Consider the following 22,243-nt stretch of genomic DNA (forward strand, 5'->3'; position numbering starts at 1 on the left):
GCTTCCTTCTTCCCCTTTGACAACCCGCCATTTTGAAACGTTGTTGATTTTTATTATTTTTTTCCTGTGGAAGCGTGAGCAACAGCGCTACAGCCTCACGTCTGGTCCCGCCCCCCCTCCTTAAGTCTCTACCAGCCGCTGGTCTTGTTACCTGAGGGGTGGTGGGTTCCCCCACCTTCTGTCCGCCATCGTTTCTGCTGCTACCGCCACTTTCTCAGAAGAGCCCCGAGGTGTCCGTCTCGCGACGAGGTGGGTGTTCCGTTGCTCCCGCGATAACGGTCGAAGGCGAGGTCCTAACGGCCTGGGTGGCGGTTTCGAACGCCCAGGAAGCGACGTTTGCCGCGCGCAGCCGGCTCTGTGGAAACGGTTAAGAAGGCAGGGAGCCTCCTTGCTCGGAGACTGACAATATTTCTTTTCCCTCCGCCCGGCCTTGACGTCTCTTCAGCGTTTCCCGCCGGAATCCCCTGGCTTGACATCATTACCCTTGTGGGGCGCTTAACCGTTTACTTAAACTGAGGGGCAGATTGAACACTTAGGGGGAGGGGGCGGGATGAAGGCTACTTCTCTTTCTCTGTCTTCTTCTGCCTCGTCCCCCCCCCCAAAACCCCGGAGCTTATAAATCCTTAAGGAAGAGATGGTTGGAGAATGGAGTCGCGTTTGTTTTGCCAGCGGGATCCTTTCAAAATGTGCCGTTTTGCTCGGAGTTTCTATAGTGCTTAAACAAAAAGCAACAGAAACTTCCCCCCTCCCCAACAACAACCCGTATTCCAGAAACGTCACTGCTTTAGTTTGTTTTAGGAAGAAGAAAGAACAGCAGTCCTAGAAAGACCAGCATGAGTTTGAATTGATTAGAACCCACCTGTTCGGGTGCATAAAGTGGCTTCCGTGTGCTGGTGGATTTGTATAGGTGTATGCAAAAGTTTAAATAGAAACTTCACATAATGGGGTGAAACACATACAGTACAGCACGTTTTGTTTTGACCTCTGGGTGGGCTTCAAATATTTTTGGTTGAAGTAGGGATATGATCCAAGTTAGTGTTGGTGCATGGAAACATAAGACAGTTGTCATTCTACTACATACCTTATTTATGGGGCATCAAATTATGCCTGCACCACACACTATTAACATAATGTGTGATCTTGTAGAATAGAAGATTTCCAAGATTGTTTACCTCCTTCCTTTTGTGAAATCTTGTTAAAAGGACATGCCTCGTTCTGTTTATGTCACTGGGGGCCTGTAACTAAGAATCCATGTTGAAATCCAGCGCTCAAAATAATTTCTGTAAAGTGTATACAGTTTATTTTGCAAGCACATGTTCAGCTTGCATGCTTTAGTCAGTGTCCAATATTTGCATACTTCTGAACTTGGCCCCCAGAACTATATCACTGGATTACAGGTAGTAAGTGTGGGCATAAAAGCGAGAGAAGACCATGAGGAATAAGTAGCCATACAGATCACAAGAACTTGACTCTTGCCTTCTTCAGATGCTGCCTGTATTTTTATGTCATTAAAACTAGTTTTTAAAAAGTTTCTTTTTAACAAAGGACGCTATAGCTAGATTTGTGTAAAATTGCAGAGGATTAAACACACTTATGTATAATCAGTTGTATGGGGGGGAAATTCCTTATCAGAAGAAGTTGCTTACTCCCAACTTCCGTAAAAGTATTTTCATTTGTCCTCCAGCCCTAGTTTTTATTTTGTGGCATATTTATTAGCCATATGTTGTATCTGATACATAAGGCAGTTGATGTAAACTTATAGTAAAACAGTCACACACCTGTTAACAATGTGGTATATGATAACTCCTTCCTTAATAAGCTTGCTGTTAGGGAGAATTCCTTTCCATGTTGCAAGAATGATGGAAGGGCACACGGTCAAATGTTATTTTATAGCAAAGTCATATTGACATTATATTTCCCCTGTGTTTTTATGCAGAAGAACCAACCATGTCATCTGTAACTGAAAAAGATGGTTCACTGTCTGCTGAACAAAGAGAAGAAAGAGAACCAGAAGCTGAGGACAAAGTTGAAGATAGTGAGGAGGAGGACGAGGAGGACGAGGAAAAAGGTAGAAAAACGCTGACGTGAAGGAACACTAGAACTTACACTAAGCTAAATATTTAGGTCAAGATCAAAATATCGTGCAGCAGGACATTTTAGAAAGCTCTCCAGATGTAGTCCCTTGCCCACATCCAAGCAAAAATACTCTAGAATGGAGTCCAACATAATGTGAAGAGCTGCAGCTGGGGGGGGGGACATTTTCCCCTCAATGTCCAGTATCAGATGGCACTGGAGATGAAACATTTTTACAGATGCATTTATGGAAAATTAGTTTTAAAAAATCTTTGAGTATGCTGTAAAATTATATGCACACTCTGTTTTTAATAATGATAATAAAAAATGGTAGCTCTTCTAACTGAGATCAAACTGTAACCTTCTGAGATGATGTTTGGGTTGCTTTTTTCTAGTAATTTAGAGCATTAATAAGTTATGGGCAGCTCTGCAGAGAGGACAGATTCACTTGGGGCTCAGAAAAAGGTAGGAGAGCCAAGAAGGACAAGTAGACAGTATTGCAAAGTGGATAGTATTGCATAGGTGATGAAGAATGAGCACTTATTCACCTTCCTCTTATTTTTATTTAGGAACAGTGATCTGTTCATATGAACTTTATGTTGCATGTGAGTAGGGTTTTAACGCACCTAGGTTACATGATTTGTTTATTTACTTATAAAAAATCTTGATATCTTTTCTGCCTCAAATAGAGGCACCCAACCTGACTGACACATTATTGCAATCAATATTTGTACTTTTCTTTTTAACAAATTTTGTGATTGCTAGTTTGTGCTCACAGTTGTATACCAGTATTAGGCAAAATGGTGATCAATAATCTGGTTTGATAGTCATTTTACAGTCCTTATACATATATATTTTACTGGATTGTAAGCTTTAGGTAATTAGAGTTTAAATAGTTCTGTGTATAAATAAAGGTGACCTGAGCTGTTTCTCTTCCTCATTGTGTTTTGCATTATTCCAGTTCTGGTGGTTACTTCCTTTGTTTCAGGGTCCAGATACTGAAAAGTATGATGAGTGGCTTGCTGATACTACTCCTATCTAGTTTCTCAATTTTAATTAGAATCTGTGCAGACATGTTTGTTCATAGAGGGACTAGTTTTCTGAGGTCAATACATATTTTATTAACATATACTTTCTGTCGGATCTAGCAAATATTTCCTGTTAGTTGGATAATGAAGAATGAAGTAGAGTCAGTCAGGAGTGTAAGTCTCCTTTCCAGATCCAAGTTTGAACACTTGTTCATAAATTGCCATTTCAATTCTTCTCAATTACAATGCTTCACAGTGCTTGGAGGAGGTTGCGTTTTCTTATATGACTAGAGAGAAGGGTTGTTATATATTTATTTTAACAAGTAAAATGAGTACTACATTTAGTGAACCTTCAGAAATATTCCAGCCTGAAATTCCCTGTTTCAGTGTGTAAATTGTCACAGGTGTAGTAGCAGATCTATAAATCTCCATGGCAGATCTGTAGCCCAACACTAATTTGGTACAGTTTTGGGTGTTCCCAGAATGTTTCTTAGAATATTAAATATGTACTTTTGATCTATAGGTCTGTTTTTTCTATATGATAACTAACTGTGTTTCAAAATTTTATACATAATTTTCTACTTCAGAAAAGAGTCTCATTGTTGAAGGAAAAAGAGAAAAGAAAAAAGTAGAAAGATTGACCATGCAAGTTTCTTCATTACAGAAAGAACCTTTTACAATTACACCAGGCAAGTTATTTTTTGCATACTGTATATTGAGCATGAGTTATCTTTACATGTTTTTAAGTAGCAAGTACTTAGAACTCATCTTGTTCCAAATAATTCCAAGTAATAATAATACCAATTTTATTATTTACATGCAACCCATCTGATTTGGTTGCATTGGAGCCATTATTTCAAAATGTTGAAATTCTTGTCTAAATTTAATTCAACACTTGACTGCCTTTCAAGCAGAAGCATGTTAGGTAGTCTTAAGGAGGACCCATACAAAAAATTATATTAAAAAAAACAACATATCCACAGCCCCTGTCAAAAAAATTATACAACAATACTGATCATTTAAATATATCTGACTGATAACTATAACCATAACCTCATAAGTGTAATCTAGTAACTATTAGTAAGCATTAATGTTGTTAAATAGACTAACGTAATATATTTTCCCTTTCAGGAAAGGGACAAAAACTTTGTGAAATTGAAAGAATACAGTACTTTTTAAGCAAGAAGAAAACAGATGAACTTCGAAATCTACACAAACTTCTATACAACAGACCAGGCACAGTAAGCTTAGAAAACGCTATCAAATTGTTTTGAAAATGTCATGAAATATAGAATGGCCTTGTTTCTGAAGGCTGAGACTCTTTAAAGTCCTAAGATGGAAATAAATTCCATTTAAATCAGTGGAGTGGGTTTTCCAATAGCTGATTTGGATTTGAAAACTACATTTCAAGGCCTTACTTGTGCTTCCTGGAATTATTATATTTTTTTCTTTGAGCTTTTGATCCTATACAAAGGGTATTTGAAACTCCCATCTGTTCAAAAACAATTTGCCATGTGGTGGTTACAGTGGAGGTTGCTTTTTGGAAATAAAGTGAGTCCAAATAGCTCTTTGTCTTACAAAGCTAGATGTAGTCATTTGGATCCTATCCAGTTGTCTTTGGAATGGAGCCTTTACACTTTGGAATAGAGTCTTTACACTTTAATTTGCCGTCGTTCCCATTTGAATATTCATTTTTTTCTCAATAATCCTGAGATTGATAAATGTAGAGTCTGCTGGTGCTAGAAGTTACTGGCACAATCCTGTCTTTGCTCAAGGTCTTAAGCCTGTTTTTGATTCTCACATTCCATCCTTGTTTTGTTTGAAATTGCTGCTAAAACAAGTGGCCCTGTAACAAACTATTGCATTGTGTAGTGCTCCTGTTCAGGGTTGCAGCCACATCACTTTCCAGGAAACTCTATTCTCCCTCCCTCAGATTTGCATTCTTCTCCCACCACCACACCTCCCAGTGGTCAGCATTCTATGGTTAACTGGGTTGTTTTGGAGTCTGCTTTTACACACACACACACACACACACACACACACACACACACACTTTTGCATGTAGACCTTGGTTTTCCCAAGCCCGCTGATACCTCCCTCTTGGGCATTAATGATACCATTTTGACTACATTAAAATCTACAAGAAGAATTATTTCGCTAAGGGCTTTGTCTAGCACTGCACATGTGGACTTATGCTTCCACAAGGCCACTTGAGCTCCCTTCCCTCCTGCACCCCCCTAAAATCTGCTCTGGGTTGTCCTCCAACCCTCTGGAGCAGATTTTGAGGTCATGTAGGGGGAGAGAAGAAGTTGAACTTGTTGAAAGCAAGCTTGTTCTGCTCATGCATAGAAATGGTTATGTACATAGGATATAATAGGCCTTCTAATATAGTTTGTCTATTACTTTTCTAACATTTTTATTTGTAAAATGCTTAAGCTTATCTTGGTTATTAAGAGCAAAATTGCTTTATGAACTGCTTTTTAAATACTTTAATTACCTGTATAATTTGTCAATTGAATCCAAATCTGTCTATATAGAAAATAGCTTCCATGCAACATATTCCATACAAACTTAGCAACATTTCAGTACATATTTTTACTTGTCTTTTGTTTGTTTTTTTAAAAATATAGTGTACCTTTTGTTTCTCATGAATGTGATTATTTGCAGCACGTAGCAGCTTGCTGTCTTACAGAAATTGAGGGAGGTTCTTCATGAAAAATTCCTTATAAGATAAGGGTATATGAGCTGTTTTAACATTTGCTCTTACTGTATTTATTTCATACATAATTAGGTAGTTATATTCAAAGGTGAGCAAAATTTTATATGCTAATCTTGTAGCCTTGTTTATAGGCTACAAATTTGCAGTGCTCCTTCAGCGGCAACTTGATGTTCACTGTGCTGTCTGGCTGAGCACCCTTCCCAACTTTACCTTTGAATTGATTCCATAATTGTCATGTGTCAGAAGATCAGCACAACTGCCTCAACAATGCAGGGATACTTTCTTCTCTTTCCATGCTGTACTTACTGTGGTCTTCAAAGATAGGGGAAATGTTGCATCCTGTTTCTCTTGAATTTTCTGTTGACGAAAACTTGTTCTAAGCCCTAGTTGAACTGCTTTGGATCAAGACTTGCCTTTCCACAAATAAAAATAATTTTATCAATTTGCAGAAGGGACTCTGGTCCAGTGGAGGATACCCACTGAAGGGGAAAGGTAATTTTTACTCATTTCCCCTGCTGTAGACTTCCCTGCTTTTTTGGAGGATCCCTCAACCCTAAGGATCAATTTTCAGGGAATTGCAGGAGGGGGGGTTAGTGAATTTTACCTCCACCACCTCCTTCAGTGGAAACATCATGTAAGCAGAATTCCACTTGCAGCAAGTTAGAGTCAACCCACTGTAACTACACAAAAATTAATTCACAAATTTCAGTAGCAGAGGTTTCTTCAGTAGCAGGCTGGTATTAGAATAAAACAATTTCTTTTGTTATAAAACCAAAGATTGGCTGATAATGCAAATACCACTCTAAAATGCATGTTATTGTGTTCTATTTTAGGTTGCTTCATTAAAGAAGAATGTGGGCCAGTTCAGTGGCTTTCCATTTGAAAAAGGAAGTGACCAATATAAGAAAAAGGAAGAGATGTTGAAAAAGTAACCTTTTAAAACTTTTTAGTATGATCAAGTTTCATTATTTATGTTAATACATGCATTTTAAATCTTGAGCAGAGCAACTGCTTCAAGCCTGGTTTGTTATCCCTGCACATTTCAGTTAGTAACTTCAGCATATAAGTATTCTGTTTCAAACCATATTCCTAAACATTACTGAAGTTTTAGGAAGGATAGTTTTATATTTGACATGTGAACATTTTATGTCTAAAATGAATGGGTTTACTGGTGCTGAATTGTTTCTAATTAACTATTTAGTTAAGATACAAGTGAATATCTTGTTCAATAAAATATTGCTATTTTCATGCACAAACTTGAGGAAAGTTAAGCACATAAATATTGGTGATTTTTCTAATTGTTGAGTTCCACATACTTAATTTTCCTCCTTGAAATTAAAAGCACTTAAATGTGCATACCTTTGGCTAAATTGTGCCCCCAACATTCAATTCAAACTTAAAGTTCTCTGCCACTTTAATATTTGTGCAGTACTTTCCAGCACTTCCCTCTAGATGGAGAGGGCATAAGCTGCTACAAGTATACTTAGGCTGACTTGTGGTCAGTAGCGTAGTAAGATAGAGGCGGTGGGGGCAGGGCGCCCCGGGCAGCGCAATCCCAGGGATGCCATCACGGCTGCCCGCCCCCAAAACGCGCATCCTACCCCTGCACGCGGCGCGCCCCATCCCTGGGGACAGTGCGCCTGCTCTCCACCACTGCTTGTGGTAAAGATAGCAACCCACAGAAGCTGCCCTTCCATTATCATGCAGACTTTTTTAGACAATGGTGGCATAATCAAGTTGGTAAATAGGGGTTGGCTGTAACTTCTGAAGGGTGAATTTTATTCCTAAGGGCCTGCACAGCTTTCTCGGTTGTTGCACCATTGATCTTTGTGTAAACTATAAAAGCTATACTGTGGCTTCTTTCTACCGACAAAAATTTGAGAATCCTTATGAGAATTTGATAATCCCTTTGAACTCTTTCTTTGAATTCTGTCCTTAGCTGTAAAATATTTCTTACCTGCTTGGTTGGTATTTCTAGTTTTATTATAAGTACTGGTTTAATAAGATGGGACATGCAATCATTGAAGAAATATTGTCAAAATGTCAGTTGCGTTTCTATGGTTTCTTTAATTTTTGTGAGTTGCCTTGAGTTTTGAAAAATCAAAAAGCGGAGTATAAATAATAAATTAATCAATTGTATACTTGTAAGATATAGTTGAAAGCGTAGGTAGTCAACTAAACTGTCTCTTTGCTCCTGTGTATTAAGATCAACTTTTATCAGCTAATTTTAATAAAGGGTATTTCTCTCTAGGTACAGAAATGCAATGCTGAAAAGTATATGTGAAGTTCTTGATTTGGAAAGATCAGGAGTTAATAGTGAACTGGTAGCCAGAATCCTAAACTTCTTAATGCATCCAAAACCTTCAGGCAAGGTAAGACAAGACATAGTAATGAAACTATATTTAGATCACATTTGTCAACTTTGTGGTGATCATGCTTTTAATGTAGAGTTGCTATTGCTGTCCCACGTCAAACAGTTGTTGAGTTTTGTGTGGCTTGCCCCACCAGAAAATCACACATATGCTTTGCTTGATTCATATATGCTCTTGAAGATGTAAGTAACATGACTGCAATTCTATTAAGTCACTAGTGAACATCTTATTAGTTTTTTATTATATATTATATATTGTTCTTGTGGAAAATAAGAGAGATGGAGTACTACAAGAGCACTAGGTTTTGACTGCATGTTAGTATCTCTTCTGAGGTTCTTTATACAGAGACCATGCCTAGCAACTATTAAACATTTGTTACAGCTGAGGCCCTTTAAAAAACAAATATGCCATTTCTATTGAACTGTGTATATGAAAACAGAAGTTTTCTTCCATGAGTTTTGAGACTGAGGCATTCAACCTGGAGTAAAAAGCTCAATAACAAGTTTCTGCTTCTCTGGAAAAGACAGACACAAACAGTCAGCGAGGCTGGCATCTGAAAACCGAAAAGATGTCTTTATTTATAGCACTACCAGGAATACTGCAATAAGGCTCTTCAAGTGGGGAGTGAAATCCTTCCTGAGTTTGTCACTGCTTTCCAGAATTTTCCTCTAGAACCACATTTGTGGAAGGTATCACCCATATATTTGACACCAAACATGGCTCCTGTTATGGGAAACAAAAACTCAATGGCGACATTGCACTTTCCAGTCTTCCATATTCAAGCTACTGACTGATAGCTAAAATAATAAGTGGAATCTGCAAGAAAACATTGCAAGTGCTGTTGTGCAATTCCATTCCCCCTCATTGGGGTATTTTGGAAGGATGTTCCCCTACTAAAGATCTTAAGATGAAGGATGGTATATAAATAAACAACTTTACACACACACACACCCATAAAAACTCAACAACTTTTGTAGCAACTCTAACTTATGCAAACTTTGGAGTCCCTCTAGATCTGCCAGTTCATCTTCTACAGATATGATATTGTTTTGGCTACATAAGAAATAGAACTCACAGTATGACCATCTTAAATAGAGGAAATACCTTCAGTTGAATAATTACCCTCAAATAATACATGTATGAAATGTCTATAAATTCATTCTAAAAGAAACGTGTAATCTCATGGTGCCTTTTCAAAATGACCATAGTGAAGGATAACACTTTGAAGGTGGTTAAGGTCTAAGCAATTACTTATCCCCGATAGATAGATAGATAGATAGATAGATAGATAGATAGATAGATAGATAGATAGATAGTTTTAAAACTATTTTGTTGTTTGAATTGCCTCAATTTTCAATATTTAATAGCCATTGCCAAAATCCAAGAAAACACCTAACAAAAGTGGGAAAAAGGAACGCAGTAGCTCTGGAACAGCACGGAAAGGCAAGCGCACTAAATGTCCTGAGATCCTGTCAGATGAATCCAGTAGTGAGGAAGATGAAAAGAAAGAGAAAGAAGAATCATCTGAAGAAGATAAAGAAAGTGAAGAGGAGGTAGGACCTATTTGCAAACTACTCATGTTGAAGGCCAGCTACAGTAGGCTCTCTGATTTGCTTAAAGGGCACTGAGCTGGAGATAGGGTTATAGAGAAAAATATTTTCATTCCATAAACCTGTTGACTTTAAGATATTTGCTTAGTGATCGACAGACGTAAACTTGAAAGTAGTGACTAGATGTTGATAAAATACAAAGACTTGTTTGCTAGAAGTGTGTATAGGAATGTACCACAGGTTCATTGTTCTTCGCATAATTACAGCTTGTTATTTTACGGACAAAAATGCTTGGTGCTCACCTCAAACATAGGTACAGTTCTCAACAGAACTGGCTAACCCCTTTCAGCCTCACACCTTCCTTATAGTGATGGCATACTAGCAATGGGACACTGTCACTATCTACTAATGGCTTTTTTGTGGGGGGATGACAAAAAATGGCTAGCAGTCCAAACTTGGCCAGTTCACCACCTTCACTATATAATGCAAGGTAACTTTTTGTATCCCTGCAAAAGCAGAAAGGCATGTTCTCTTAAAATGCAGGGGCATTATTGGAACTAGAGACAAATAATGTAGTTACAAATAGATTGCATGTGTATTTTGGCTTTGCTGCAAAGAGTGCTTTCTAGCACTAAACTATGCTTTAGCAAGAAGCTTCGTAGTGTTAGGAGTGGTTTATATTGTAATAGACTTTGATGCTCTCTTTATCACACCATAGCCACCAAAAAAGTCATCCAAAAAAGAAAAACCCAAGCAAAAGACAGCTGTGAAAAGCAAAAAGGGCACAAAGAATGCTTATGTCAAGAAAGCAGATAGCAGCACAACCAAGAAGAACCAGAACAATTCCAAAAAAGGTGAACCTATCTTTCTGGGGTCCTGTGATCAGAGAGGGACAAGAACAGAAGAGTATATGCAAATACAATTATACATACTTACATAAAGGGGGTGGGCAGAAGGATGGATGCTTTGTAACAAAGACAGAAAAGTGAATGGAAGAATGTTTGACAGCAAGGCACTGTGGTAGAATGTTGGGAGGCGTGAGAGCAAGCGGCAGGTAAAGAGCTTCTGTTAAAAATGAGTGGCTAAAGAGACAAGGAGGAAATGAGAGAAGATAAATGGTTAGAGTTAGCATGGCTTTTAAGGAGAAGAGAGTTTTGTTAAGATAGGGCATTAGAACTGAGTGTTCTATATAAAGTGGCTGCTTTTTCTAGGTATTATGTTCCCTAATATATGTGTGTTTTAACTGCCTGTTCTGGTCTGGGTGGATTTTAAGGTTAATATACCTCACCCTACATACCTTGTGTGCATGCACTTATTCATAGAAAGCCTGGGACTCAGGAGAGTAGCTGAGTGACTGATCTAGTGACCTCCCTGGGACATGGGCTTTTTAGGGATCCCAGGGAGGAGGTGGGTGGCAGCAGTGGGGAAATGGCCAATGGTTTTAAGGAAGCAGGAGACCTTTAGTGGTAGGTAGAGTTGGGAGATCAAAGGTAACAAATAGGGGGTATGCTGGGATATGTGAGCAGAGAGAAGGGAAACCACAGCCCCATAAATTGTTTTTGAAACTTCTCTCCATTTCCAAAGAGGTTTGCTAGCTGGTCTTGGCAGCTGCCATTTGAAAAGCCCAAGTTCAAAAGTGCTTGAACACAACTGAGTCATTCAGTTATTTTGTACAGGTGAAAATGTTTAATCGGAAAGAAATCATTATCCACATTTTAATTGAAAAATATCTTTACATTTAGAAAGTGAGTCAGAGGATAGTTCGGATGATGAGCCTTTAATTAAAAAGCTGAAAAAGCCACCTACAGATGAAGAGCTGAAAGAAACAGTGAAGAAGCTCCTGGCTAATGCAAACCTAGAGGAAGTTACAATGAAACAAATTTGTAAAGAGGTACAGATTTATGACATTAGTTTTCCACTTTCATTGTTTTGTTTGCTGTTTACAGCAGTAATGTGGGTTTTTCTGGAAAGTTTTCATTTGCAAATTAGGGAAATTTGGAAAACTCCCTGTGGCCCTAAAAGCAGGAATAGGGAACCTTTTTCAGCATAAGGGCCATCTTCCGAGTGGGGAACTTTCTGGGGGCCACTTTCCAGCGGTGGATGGTGTAATAGATGTACTTTTATATTTGTGCAGTAGTGTAGGGTACAGTCCATCCAAACAAAATTCAAAGGTTTCTGCTCATATATCTTGATCCAGGCAAGCAAGGGACATTATAATATTTCAAGGACACATTCAAAAGAACTGGAGGAAGATGTGGTCTGGGGAGAGTAAATTGGAGATACCTGGGGAGTGATCTCATTTACCATGTTAATTTTCCTTGTACTGAATTTTATATAGACATGAAACTGCCAACCTTGCCTAATGTTGATTTGCAGTTGGTATCCATTAATTGCTACTTTCACATTGTTAATTTTCTGAAGAAAGATGAAGCAGTGAAGATTTGTCTCCCCCTCATCACTGGTTCACAGTTAGAAACCTTTAGAGTCAAATGTAAAAATGCATGCACATTTCATAAATTCTTATGCTTTCTTGTTGGTGCAGGAAAAGACAAGTGAACTCAGTTTATGCTGTCTATTTTCCTTCAGGGCGGTCATAATCCCATTATCACTGTATGGTATAATTATACTAAACGTAAAATATATTTAGGTTAATCCCTGAAAGATAACTAGCATAGGTACCATGTCATCCCCTAGTTTCTCCAGATCCTGCTTTGCCTCCAAGGGGCTTAGGGCCGGGCCATAAACAATCCCTGTTCTGTCCTTGCAACAACAACAAAACTGTGAAGGTTAGACTGAAAACCTGTGAGTGATCTAAGGGCTCTTCAAGATGGACCAGAGAACTGGGTCTTCTCAGTCCTAATTTTGACAGAAAAACATCTATTTGGATATTATATCTACCTTTTATACCTCCCTTGCAATATCAAAGGAGATGCTTCAATTTAATAAACAAGCAATCTCTCCATTCTGGTACTCACATTTAAATTGCAAAAGGTATATTAGGCACTTCTACATGCATGGTGAGGGGAGTCAGGCAGAGAACAGAAATATTTGCAAGTAAGTACAAGTCTTTATGTTATGTTGGGAAAGTGGAGTGGAGTCAGACATGACATATAAAGGATATGGTTAACTATGCTTTGAATATTTTTCTTCTGTGGTACAAACAGGGGGAGGGAACAATTTTAATGAGGCTTTAAAAAGCAGCCTCCCCAAATGCAGTAGTCCCAATCCAGATTCAAACCTTTCATGCCTGCTCTTTAATGTACTTTAAAAACTAATGAGACACTCTTTGTGGTACATCCAGTTTGACCCTTAGTCATTGGGAGAATGTTCTGAATGTACTATTTGACTTACCTTTGTGTTAAATTGGTTGTTACAGGTGTATGAAAGCTATCCCAGTTATGACTTGTCTGACAGAAAAGTCTTCATCAAAAAGACTGTGAAAGAGGTAAATACTTGATATGTGAAATATCATGTGATGATCTAAATATTAAAAGCTGCTCTTTAAATTTGGAAATGTTGGGTATCTAGGAAGATCTCAGTTCCCGAAATTCCACCCAAACTTTACTCACTTATTGTGCTTAGTTTCAACTCAGTAAATTTAAAGTAACTTTAAGATGGTCCCCCTTATCTAACGTTTCACAGTGTACCCTTAAAGGCCTGTAGTCCCTCCTTAACCATATTTACTTGGAAGTAAGTCCCATCAATTCCCCTGGAACTTCCTTCCAAGCAAGGAATGGCAGCCCTAGCAATGTGTTTGTGGGAAGCGGGATTTACAAAGTAGGTTAAAGATTAAAAGTACACAAACTCTTCTCTTTTTAGCTCATTTCATGATCTAATGGGAAGAAAACGAATGCTGCAGACTTGTTCCCGTGGATTTAAATATTTTACAAACACCAGCAAAACCTTTTTTTAATTTTTGTTTTGTTTTGCCCTTTTGGGTGGGCATAACATAGTATTTAGTCAGGGATGATTCTACTGGCTTAATGTTCTGAGTGTTAATGGAAATTACTTTAACTTTTTAAAATTGCATTTAATGCAGTTCTTAGGTTTTTGCATGGCCATCAATGTTCCCTGCTTTTACTTTGTACATCATGGAATTTCTTTGTACAAGCAGATTTAATAGTTATTGTAGGTTTTATTGCATTGTAATGTAATTTTTTTAAAAAATCAGTTGATACGAAAACTTGTATCTGTACGTACACATGCTAAGACTGTCAAATACTGCAGTATTGGGCATTACTTTTAATTTGAATACATACCATTCTCTCAGGAAGAAGTCACATGTCCTGATCATGAATGCTCTAAATTATGTTATACCATCTTGCATGTGTAAGATATCTGAGAATTGTGAAGAGCATCATAACTTGCAAATTGTTATTTTTGTACTTTTAAAAGCGTTCTGTTTGTATATATATGCTTAAAAACAGGTTTTTGGTTTTTTTTAAAAAAAATCAGTGTGTTTTAGAAGATTTATCACCAGTGTCAGTGTTCAGGAATGAGGCTGAAATTAATTAGGAAACAAGTTTAATTAGCATTTTAAAAGATAAGTGTTTCTTGCCTTATAAGGGAATAATTGCACTCATATTTTTCAGTGTTTAACTTGCTAGAGTGGACTACAGCTAATTTTGTTCCAAAGTCTTGACATGATACCCTACACCAAAGGGTGACAAACCTCTACCCTGTGTGTCTAATTAGCCGCAGCAGTGGACTGTTTCCAAATTATGCCCACTTACCCAGCCCCACACATAAAGGTGGGGTAAAGGTAAAGGTGTGGCCTTCACTTTGAAGTAACATTTCGCAACAGTTCTATTGAGCCTACATACTGAAATACATATGAAAAACCAAAACAGCTTTGAGAATTGCAATAAGTATAAGAATCTTCTCTGAAGGTGGTATGTGAAGATGTGAGCTAAGTTCATGTGCAATTTTTGGTGTTCAGCTGTTCTAGAATCCCTATAAAATCAAGCTCCCTTGTGGTAAGGAATAACTTAACGATCTTTGTGGTATCCACTGGACAGGTTTCCTGTGTCTGTATCCAAAATTAGGTTATATTGATAAATGAATAGGTGTTTAAATGTATTAAGAGACACCTGCTGCTTTGATTCAATGTAAGCTTTGAAATTTAAAACCTCAGTTTTGCAAACAATTGTTCATGAAGTTTTATTTAAATAAATTTCCATGAAACTTTTTGTTAATGTACAGACATGATCATGACTTAAAACTCTCAATAAATGCCAAACAAGTATGTGTCATAATGTGAAATGTAACTAACCCCCTCCATTACTGTATTGATTACAAGTTCTGCTAATGTATTGTTCAGGAGTCAAAAGTCACAGACCTATGTTCTGAAAATAGTCGGCAACTAGTAAGCTGATCAATCTACCATTTTTACTGCTTTCTTTGCATGTGATCCTTTATATTAAGGCTGAGTGTAACTAAGTTTTGTATTCAATAAATGTCTTTAAGAAAAATGTATATTTTGAAATTTTAATACATGTACAGTAAAAAAAATGATAAACAAAGGTGCCTGTTGTGTATCACCTTGCTTTATAACATACAAGAGTATTCCAAACCCAAATGTTGAGATGTAATCTGTGCTAGAGGTGTGAACACATCAAACCCTTACTTAAACTTGAGCACATGTATGTCTGGATTATTATACAGGCAGTGACCATTTTATGTGTGTCCGATTGACGCACAATCACACACATGCTCATGGCTGCCAACTCCCAGAAGTGGCAGATGAGCTGTGGCAATGGATGTTATGGCATGGTATTTAAGGCCCAGTGGGCCTGAAGTGATGACCTGCTAGGCTGGGAACAAGTGTGGAAGTCAATTTCAGAATTATTGCCACCTTCTTCCATCAGATTGGAAGAAGGTGAACTTTGCTGAGGAATATTGCTGCCATCTGACATGGAATCTTCGCCTGTTCCAGGAAATGTGGTTGGGCCTAAAGTCTGTTCCCTCTAGCAGAATACCTATTGCTTTGTCATCCTACTTAATAACTGAAGTATTTGTTTTGAGATTGACATCCTCTGCATTTTCCAGGAGGGGATGAGTTATAAATCCATGTAAAATGCATTTTAAGTACATGGGTACAATTTGCCTTTACTATTCGAGTAGAAATTAGCCACACAACTGACTTAGCATTTTCCAGTTTATTACATTACCAATAAGTCACTTTGAACATCATGCTCCACAGCAAGGAGATCCCCCCCCCCAATGTACAAGGCATAAGTTGTATATACACAATAGAAAATGACCATGCTTAAAAAATAAGCTTCACATGATTATTTTTAAATTCTTTGGGATCAATTGTTCAAAGAACCCACCAACTCTGACATTTTTAAATAAATGTAAAAAAAGTAGTTTCCATATCTTAACTAAGCTTTTTCTTCTTATGGACAACAGGTCCTGCTGTTTAAACACTTCTGTAATGTAATAATTTACAGGTATTTATACAGTAAATGGTTTCTCATTTACAGTATGACTTTTCATATTGTCTTAATGCTGATTACTACAAAATGCTTACAGTCATGACTAATATCTCTGCTCAAACTCACGCCTTCCACTATTCCCAAGCACAAGTTTCCATTTTTAAATAAAAATTGCACTTCAGACAATAGCTAGATGCACCAACAAAATTAGTTTTAGATATGGGCCAATTAGCTTATTTTAGCTAGGTGTTCACATGTTTTCAGTGTTTGAAAAGAAGAGTAAATGATGGGGGGAAATCAGCATTCCATTTTCATACTTTACATTTCTTACATAAGCTCTCAGAGTTATACTTCCTATTAAGCAACTTAGTGAAATAATAGCAGTTCAACTATAAAGAAAAGCTTGATGATTTCCTAACAGCATAACTTTTCAATCTTTCTCAATATGATGTTATAAAGTAAGATATTCAGGGCCATATATTATCATTATAGCGAAACACACAGGAGTAGTAATCACACATTTTCTGAGGCTTTCTTTAGAAAGTAAAACTGCCCATGCTTCCATATTGAAATTCCCACTATTATTTTTTTCATAATGAAAAGCAAAAGTTAGCTGATGAATGAACTATGTGCATACATTAATATCTTCAACTACTTAAGTGAATTATTTAGTTAAATCATCTTTTTCTTCTAGGTAATTTTTCACAACTATGGGTACAACCCAGCCTCATTAAGTATTTTCAAGTCTCACTGATTTCAGAGTCTACTTAAATCTCTCCCATTAAAATGAGGCTACAAAATTTTAACCCTTCATAAAAAGTAATCATTTGACCTCATTATTAAGCAAGGAAGTTGCATGGCTCGCTCAACTACCTGACCTTCAACATGCTTTCACAATTATATAAATGACTGCACCTACACAGCAGCTATGATTTAGAAATTTCACTGCACACAAAAAGGAAATGGCCACAAAACTAACATTTTTTTCTGGTCCATCTACATGATCAGCAAATACTAAGCCCTCATCCTAGTATACACATTAAGAGATGCTTTTGTGACATTTCCTCTGGGTAAGTAATGGTTAGGGTTGGTTTTATGTATCTTCTTTCATTAAAAAAAACATCACCAGCAAGCTCAACGATTGTCTGTGAACACTTCCAACAGTTTAGTTTAAAAAGAATATATTTTTCAAAACATGATTGGAGTCACCTGCCATTTTGTTGACCCACTATCTGAAAACATGGGTTATTTAACAGTCCTTGCAGCATATGTTTACCCTTTGACACAGGTCACACTTTGACAATATAAATCATCTACCTCAAATGGGTCATGAAAATGAAGTTCAAAGGTTAATGAGCTTGAATATCTGCTGGTAGTGTTTTTAAATAACAGTTCCTTTAGCATGCTGTGCTGATAAAATATCAACATCATGACAAAGATGAAAAAAGTGGAACAAAAAAGGACTGTCTCTTTAGGTACCACAGAATTAAGCACCACTTGAGCAATATTAGTAACCCTGAAACTTGAATTTTGAATTTGAGGAAGTTGTTAAAAGACAATCTGTAAACAGTAGTATAGTATTCAAGATGCTGCTATTTTGCTTGCTTCTCGAACACCACTCAAGTAAGCTCCAGTAACTGTCTGCGGGAAATGTCTGTTTGTGGCCTATTTAAAAAGAGAAACATAATGTGAGGGATTCTTATATGAACAGAATTACACTCAGCAGACGCATAATACATATAAACCAGGCTTCTTCAACCTCTGCCCTCCAGATGTTTTGAGACTACAATTCCCATCATCCCTGACCACTGGTCCTGCTAGCTAGGGATCATGGGAGTTGTAGGCCAAAAACATCTGGAGGGCCGAAGTTGAGGAAGCCTGGTATAAACCCACACAGGAAGTGTCAATATCTAGTCTACCAAAGACATATATGAAATAGTCTACGTATCTATATCTTAAAAATAAATCACAAGCCAGGATGGTTTTTTTCCATGTTGGAGAATTTTCATAACAGAGATTATTATTTTGCCCAGTCACATACTACCACTGTATGTAGTATCCTGTGCCTCAGAGTTCCAGGAGAATCAACAGGAATATCATGGTAAATGTCATCAGCAGCACAACAAAGGCCTGAAGTGAGACTGAAACGGTGCCGTGTGTGTGTGTAAGTGTAATATTAGTCCTAGGTATAATCCCCTACATAGGTTTTTTTCTGAAGAGTTGCTGCCACTCAAACAGCTTCTTTATATTATTACAGGATCTGAAGTCAGATCAGCACACTAGTAACTGGATTTCACTGGTTTTCTACTATGCTTCCTCTGAGACTGTAGATTGTAGCCAGTGCTAGTCCTACTCAGTGTAGATCCATTGAAGTAAGCATGGTTAATTCAGGTTTATTAATTTCAGTGGGTCTATTCCGAATAGAACTTAAGTTGAACATATCCCTGAATATATTCCAACCTATTCTAGCTTGTATCTTATTTCAGAAGAATTTGAATAGATAATCAAGATCTCACCTCTCCAGCAAAAAATATTTTTCCTTGTATGTCTTCCGCTAGGATGTCATAAGCTTCACCGCTGCCCCCTGTCTTCACAAAACTATATGCCATTTGGATCCAAGGATCTTTGTTCCATCGTGTAACAAAGTACTTGACTGGGTCTGGCACTTCCTGGATTACAACAATAGGCAAATAATTATTTATGAAATGCATACAACCCATCTGTGAACACATACAGTATATTCACCAGGTCAACACACACGGATGCTCTAAGTGACTGGTCTCATCCTCTGAAGTTGTTCTGTTAAAGTCAATGGACAGTTCCATTATAAACAGCTAGATATTTAAAGTGTTGGTTAGGGGGCCTAACCATGTGAAACATGTCAGGACAGTTTTCTCTCCTTTTAAGTAGTCCTCATTTGTAGATCCTCATGTGTGGGGTCCTGTGTCATGAACTGGCATGCAACAGGTCCTAAGTTCAATTCCTGGCTTCTCCAGAGACTGGAAAAAACTCCTATCTGAAAGCTCAGTTCATTAGACTCTTGAACTCAGGCAAATGGGTTTGAGCCTCATGTTGGGCAAAAGATTCCTGCATTGCAGGGGGTTGGACTAGATGACCCTCAGGGACCCTTCCAAATTTGTGATTCTATTCTAAAACTGCTTCTATATGCACCAGTGGTCTGATGCAGAATAAAGCATGTTTCCATGTATTGAAGCCACAACAAACATGGTTCCCAGGAAAACTATTGGAAATAGGAAAAATTCAGCAAGCTGCTGTTTCATTTCTTTCATCCTGTTTAATGTTTATTTCTTATTTAGAATACTTAAATCCTGATTTATTTAATGACATTTAGAGCTCGTATACCAATTACAGTCATTTACAAAGTCTATTTCAGTTGCTTTACTCCTATGACTTTGTTTGATAATATGCTTAGTTGCATCATTAATCTCTTTTTGTTGCTATCTGTTATATACTATAATTATTATACATTATATTTATCAGTTAATAACTATATCCATATAACCCAAGTATCAGAGCCATTTACAACTATTAATAAATTCAGTTAAGTGTGAAAGACTTGAAACTGGTACCGTATGATTGAGTCAATAAAAACAAACAGACCTACCTGTTCCTTAAAAAGCTCGCGGAGCACAATCATGCATTGTTGCAGCACTTGCTTGTCATCTAAGTTCTTCATAGTTGCCACAGCATCACCCGTAACAACAGACATTAGAACACTGCATTTACGCTGAGAACAAGACACAAACATGGACACTTACATTTTATATATCATCGTTCTGCCAAATGACTCTCTAACAGCCTCTCTGAAACTAATGTTAGCCAACCCATAAAACAAGAAAGATTCCTGGCACCTTTTAGGTTTCTGCTTGACTGAGTGTATCACATCTTAGCATTTTTCAAAGCTTGTGTCTTGTAATGAACAATTGCTTTTTTAAAAAATGAAAAAGTTGCCAGAAATATATCTGAAACTAATCCCACTATGAAATGGTGACAAATTCCTAGGGTGGTGGGGGAAGAGAAGTGATTTTTAAAGCTCATCATGTTTCCTTATCTGAAGAACAATTAGGGTCAGTTTTAAGTGTTCAGGCAACATGTACCTGTGGATCCATATCATAGAAAACACTGAAGAGTCCACGTTTGCTGGAACTAGGTGGAACGTGGCCAAAGTAATCAGCTCCTTGAATCTTGCTGTCCCAGAATCTGTATGGAAACTGTAGCGCAATCTAGAGGAAAAAAGATAGGAATGATCTCGTTGATGATTTGGGCTGCAATTCTATGCACGCTTACTTGGAAGTAGGCCTCAATGAACCTAGTAGGATACAATTGCAAGTGCACATGCATAGGATCGGGCTGTTACTAATTGTTGTAAGCTAATAGTCTGTGAAAATCACAGAAAACAAAAGTTGCATTTTTTCTATGAGGGGTTGGGTGATGAAGGGCCCGAGATTCAAGCTGGCAAAATGGAGGAAATTTTCAGTTTTAATGGGGCATAATTTTAATCGGTTTTGCAAGAGCTGGTGGGCAGGCAGACTTTGGTTACCCATCACAAACCCTGAAGATTATTTATTTCAATTTATGAAGGACTGCTATGTACCCGTGCTTTGTAATCTCCTTATTTCTGAGCAGATCCGATTATGGAAAGCAAATCTGATAGGGTACAAACCAAATGTCACTCATATTGCTCTTCACATTGTCATATAAAAGTTGAACTCTTACCTTCTCAATGACTCCAGCTCCCAAACTATTGATAGCTTTCATTTTTCTCTCTGACAAGGCTGGGTTAAACTGAATGGCACCTTTTTGAAGAATAGTCAGAGGTACAGCAACTAAAACCTGGTGGGAGAAAAATAGCCCTAATTATACGACAGTTGAAGTAGCGCAACATAACACAGGCAGGTTGGGAAAGTTTGGCACCTGGTGGATACTAAAAACCTCAGTTTCATGCTCTTAAGACAGCTTGATACTTTGTTACACACTTTTCACCGCCTGCCCAGCACTTAGCCCACAACCGGCTCCTTAGCACAAATGTAAAGATGTGTCAAGAATTCATATTACAGCTGTAAGGATGCGGGAAGCAGGTATGCTGGTGATAAGGCATCTGAAACAGAATAAATAGTTCTGTCCTGCTTGATAAGTTGAGAAACTCACTTCACTTGCACCCCTTGTTTAGCTGTTGCAGCAAAAGCTACCCCTTAACATGAGGCATCAAGTCTTTAAAAAGTCAGTTGTACACAACACTTTGAACAAGATGTGGTCTTTACTGTGATGTTTGAAAATATATATCAGAAGTGGTGAAAGATGAGACATGTCACCTTTTGTGCTTTCCAGAGAGTTCCATCGGTTGCAGTCACTTGGACTTCTTCCCCTGTATGGTCTATACTGCGAACCTGACAAGAGAAGAAGGGGATTAGGAGTTGTGAAAAACATTTTTGTCTATGGTGGTGCCTCATCTACAAGTGGAACGGACTTCTGCCTCTTCCTCTCCTCCCACCTACAGCCCCTGTGTTTTCCTCAAATCAGCTCTGAAGAATGACCCTTTAGAGCCGATTGGGAGGTGGGGGTGCAGGTGGAATAACAGGAAGGGCAAATTCACTTGCACAATGTTGAATATTATTATTATTATTATTATTATTATTATTATTACCGTATTATTATTATTTATTTTATTTATTTATACCTCGCCCATCTGGCTGGGTTCCCCCAGCCACTCTGGGCGGCTTCCAACAGAAACATTAAAATATACTAATTTCTTAAACATTAAAAGCCTCCCTAAACAAGGCTGCCTTCAGATGTCTTCTAAAAATCTGGTAGCTGTTTTCCTTTTTGACATCTGATGGGAGGGCGTTCCACAGGGCAGGCGCCACCACCGAGAAGGCCCTCTGCCTGGTTCCCTGCAACTTGGCTTCTCGCAATGAGGGAACCGCCAGAAGGCCCTCGGAGCTGGACCTCAGTGTCCGGGCAGAACGATGGGGGTGGAGACGCTCCTTTAGGTATATTGGACCGAGGCCGTTTATCACCCATACATAACTCTAAGACATTAGCG

At 37.9% G+C, this 22,243-nt stretch overlaps 2 protein-coding genes across 4 annotated transcripts in view; one reads left to right on the forward strand and one right to left on the reverse strand.

The window, feature by feature from the left end:
- Window positions 1-17,843, forward strand: DEK (DEK proto-oncogene). 2 transcript variants are annotated; one of them, XM_035125043.2, is made up of 11 exons: window positions 1-249; window positions 1,937-2,068; window positions 3,689-3,790; window positions 4,233-4,342; window positions 6,654-6,748; window positions 8,072-8,192; window positions 9,560-9,745; window positions 10,461-10,596; window positions 11,485-11,633; window positions 13,119-13,187; window positions 13,562-17,843. In XM_035125043.2, the coding sequence occupies exons 2-11, from the start codon at window positions 1,948-1,950 to the stop codon at window positions 13,571-13,573; spliced, it is 1,101 nt and encodes a 366-aa protein (XP_034980934.1). In that variant the 5' UTR covers window positions 1-249; window positions 1,937-1,947; the 3' UTR covers window positions 13,574-17,843. The 2 variants fall into 2 exon arrangements, with proteins under 2 accessions (XP_034980934.1, XP_034980935.1); XM_035125044.2 differs by having other exon boundaries at window positions 13,119-17,843.
- Window positions 17,708-22,243, reverse strand: part of KDM1B (lysine demethylase 1B) — a 23,271-nt gene continuing 18,735 nt past the window's right edge. For both annotated transcript variants that reach the window (XM_035125039.2, XM_035125040.2), the window contains exons 17-22: window positions 21,513-21,587; window positions 20,917-21,033; window positions 20,298-20,423; window positions 19,805-19,927; window positions 18,696-18,848; window positions 17,708-17,844 (exon numbers count right to left, since the gene is read on the reverse strand). In XM_035125039.2, the coding sequence (XP_034980930.1) occupies window positions 17,761-17,844; window positions 18,696-18,848; window positions 19,805-19,927; window positions 20,298-20,423; window positions 20,917-21,033; window positions 21,513-21,587 (678 nt within the window). In that variant the 3' untranslated portion in view covers window positions 17,708-17,760. The remainder of the gene's footprint in view (window positions 17,845-18,695; window positions 18,849-19,804; window positions 19,928-20,297; window positions 20,424-20,916; window positions 21,034-21,512; window positions 21,588-22,243) is intronic.

Source organism: Zootoca vivipara, chromosome 8 (assembly GCF_963506605.1).
Source record: "Zootoca vivipara chromosome 8, rZooViv1.1, whole genome shotgun sequence".
Lineage (NCBI taxonomy): Eukaryota > Metazoa > Chordata > Lepidosauria > Squamata > Lacertidae > Zootoca > Zootoca vivipara.

Coding starts and splice junctions, on each gene's coding strand:
- DEK (XM_035125044.2), top strand. CDS start 1,948: ATGTCATCTGTAACTGAAAAAGATGGTTCACTGTCTGCTGAACAAAGA. Junction 2,069..3,688: donor CGAGGAGGACGAGGAAAAAG/GTAGAAAAACGC, acceptor TTTCTACTTCAG/AAAAGAGTCTCATTGTTGAA. Junction 6,749..8,071: donor AAGGAAGAGATGTTGAAAAA/GTAACCTTTTAA, acceptor ATTTCTCTCTAG/GTACAGAAATGCAATGCTGA.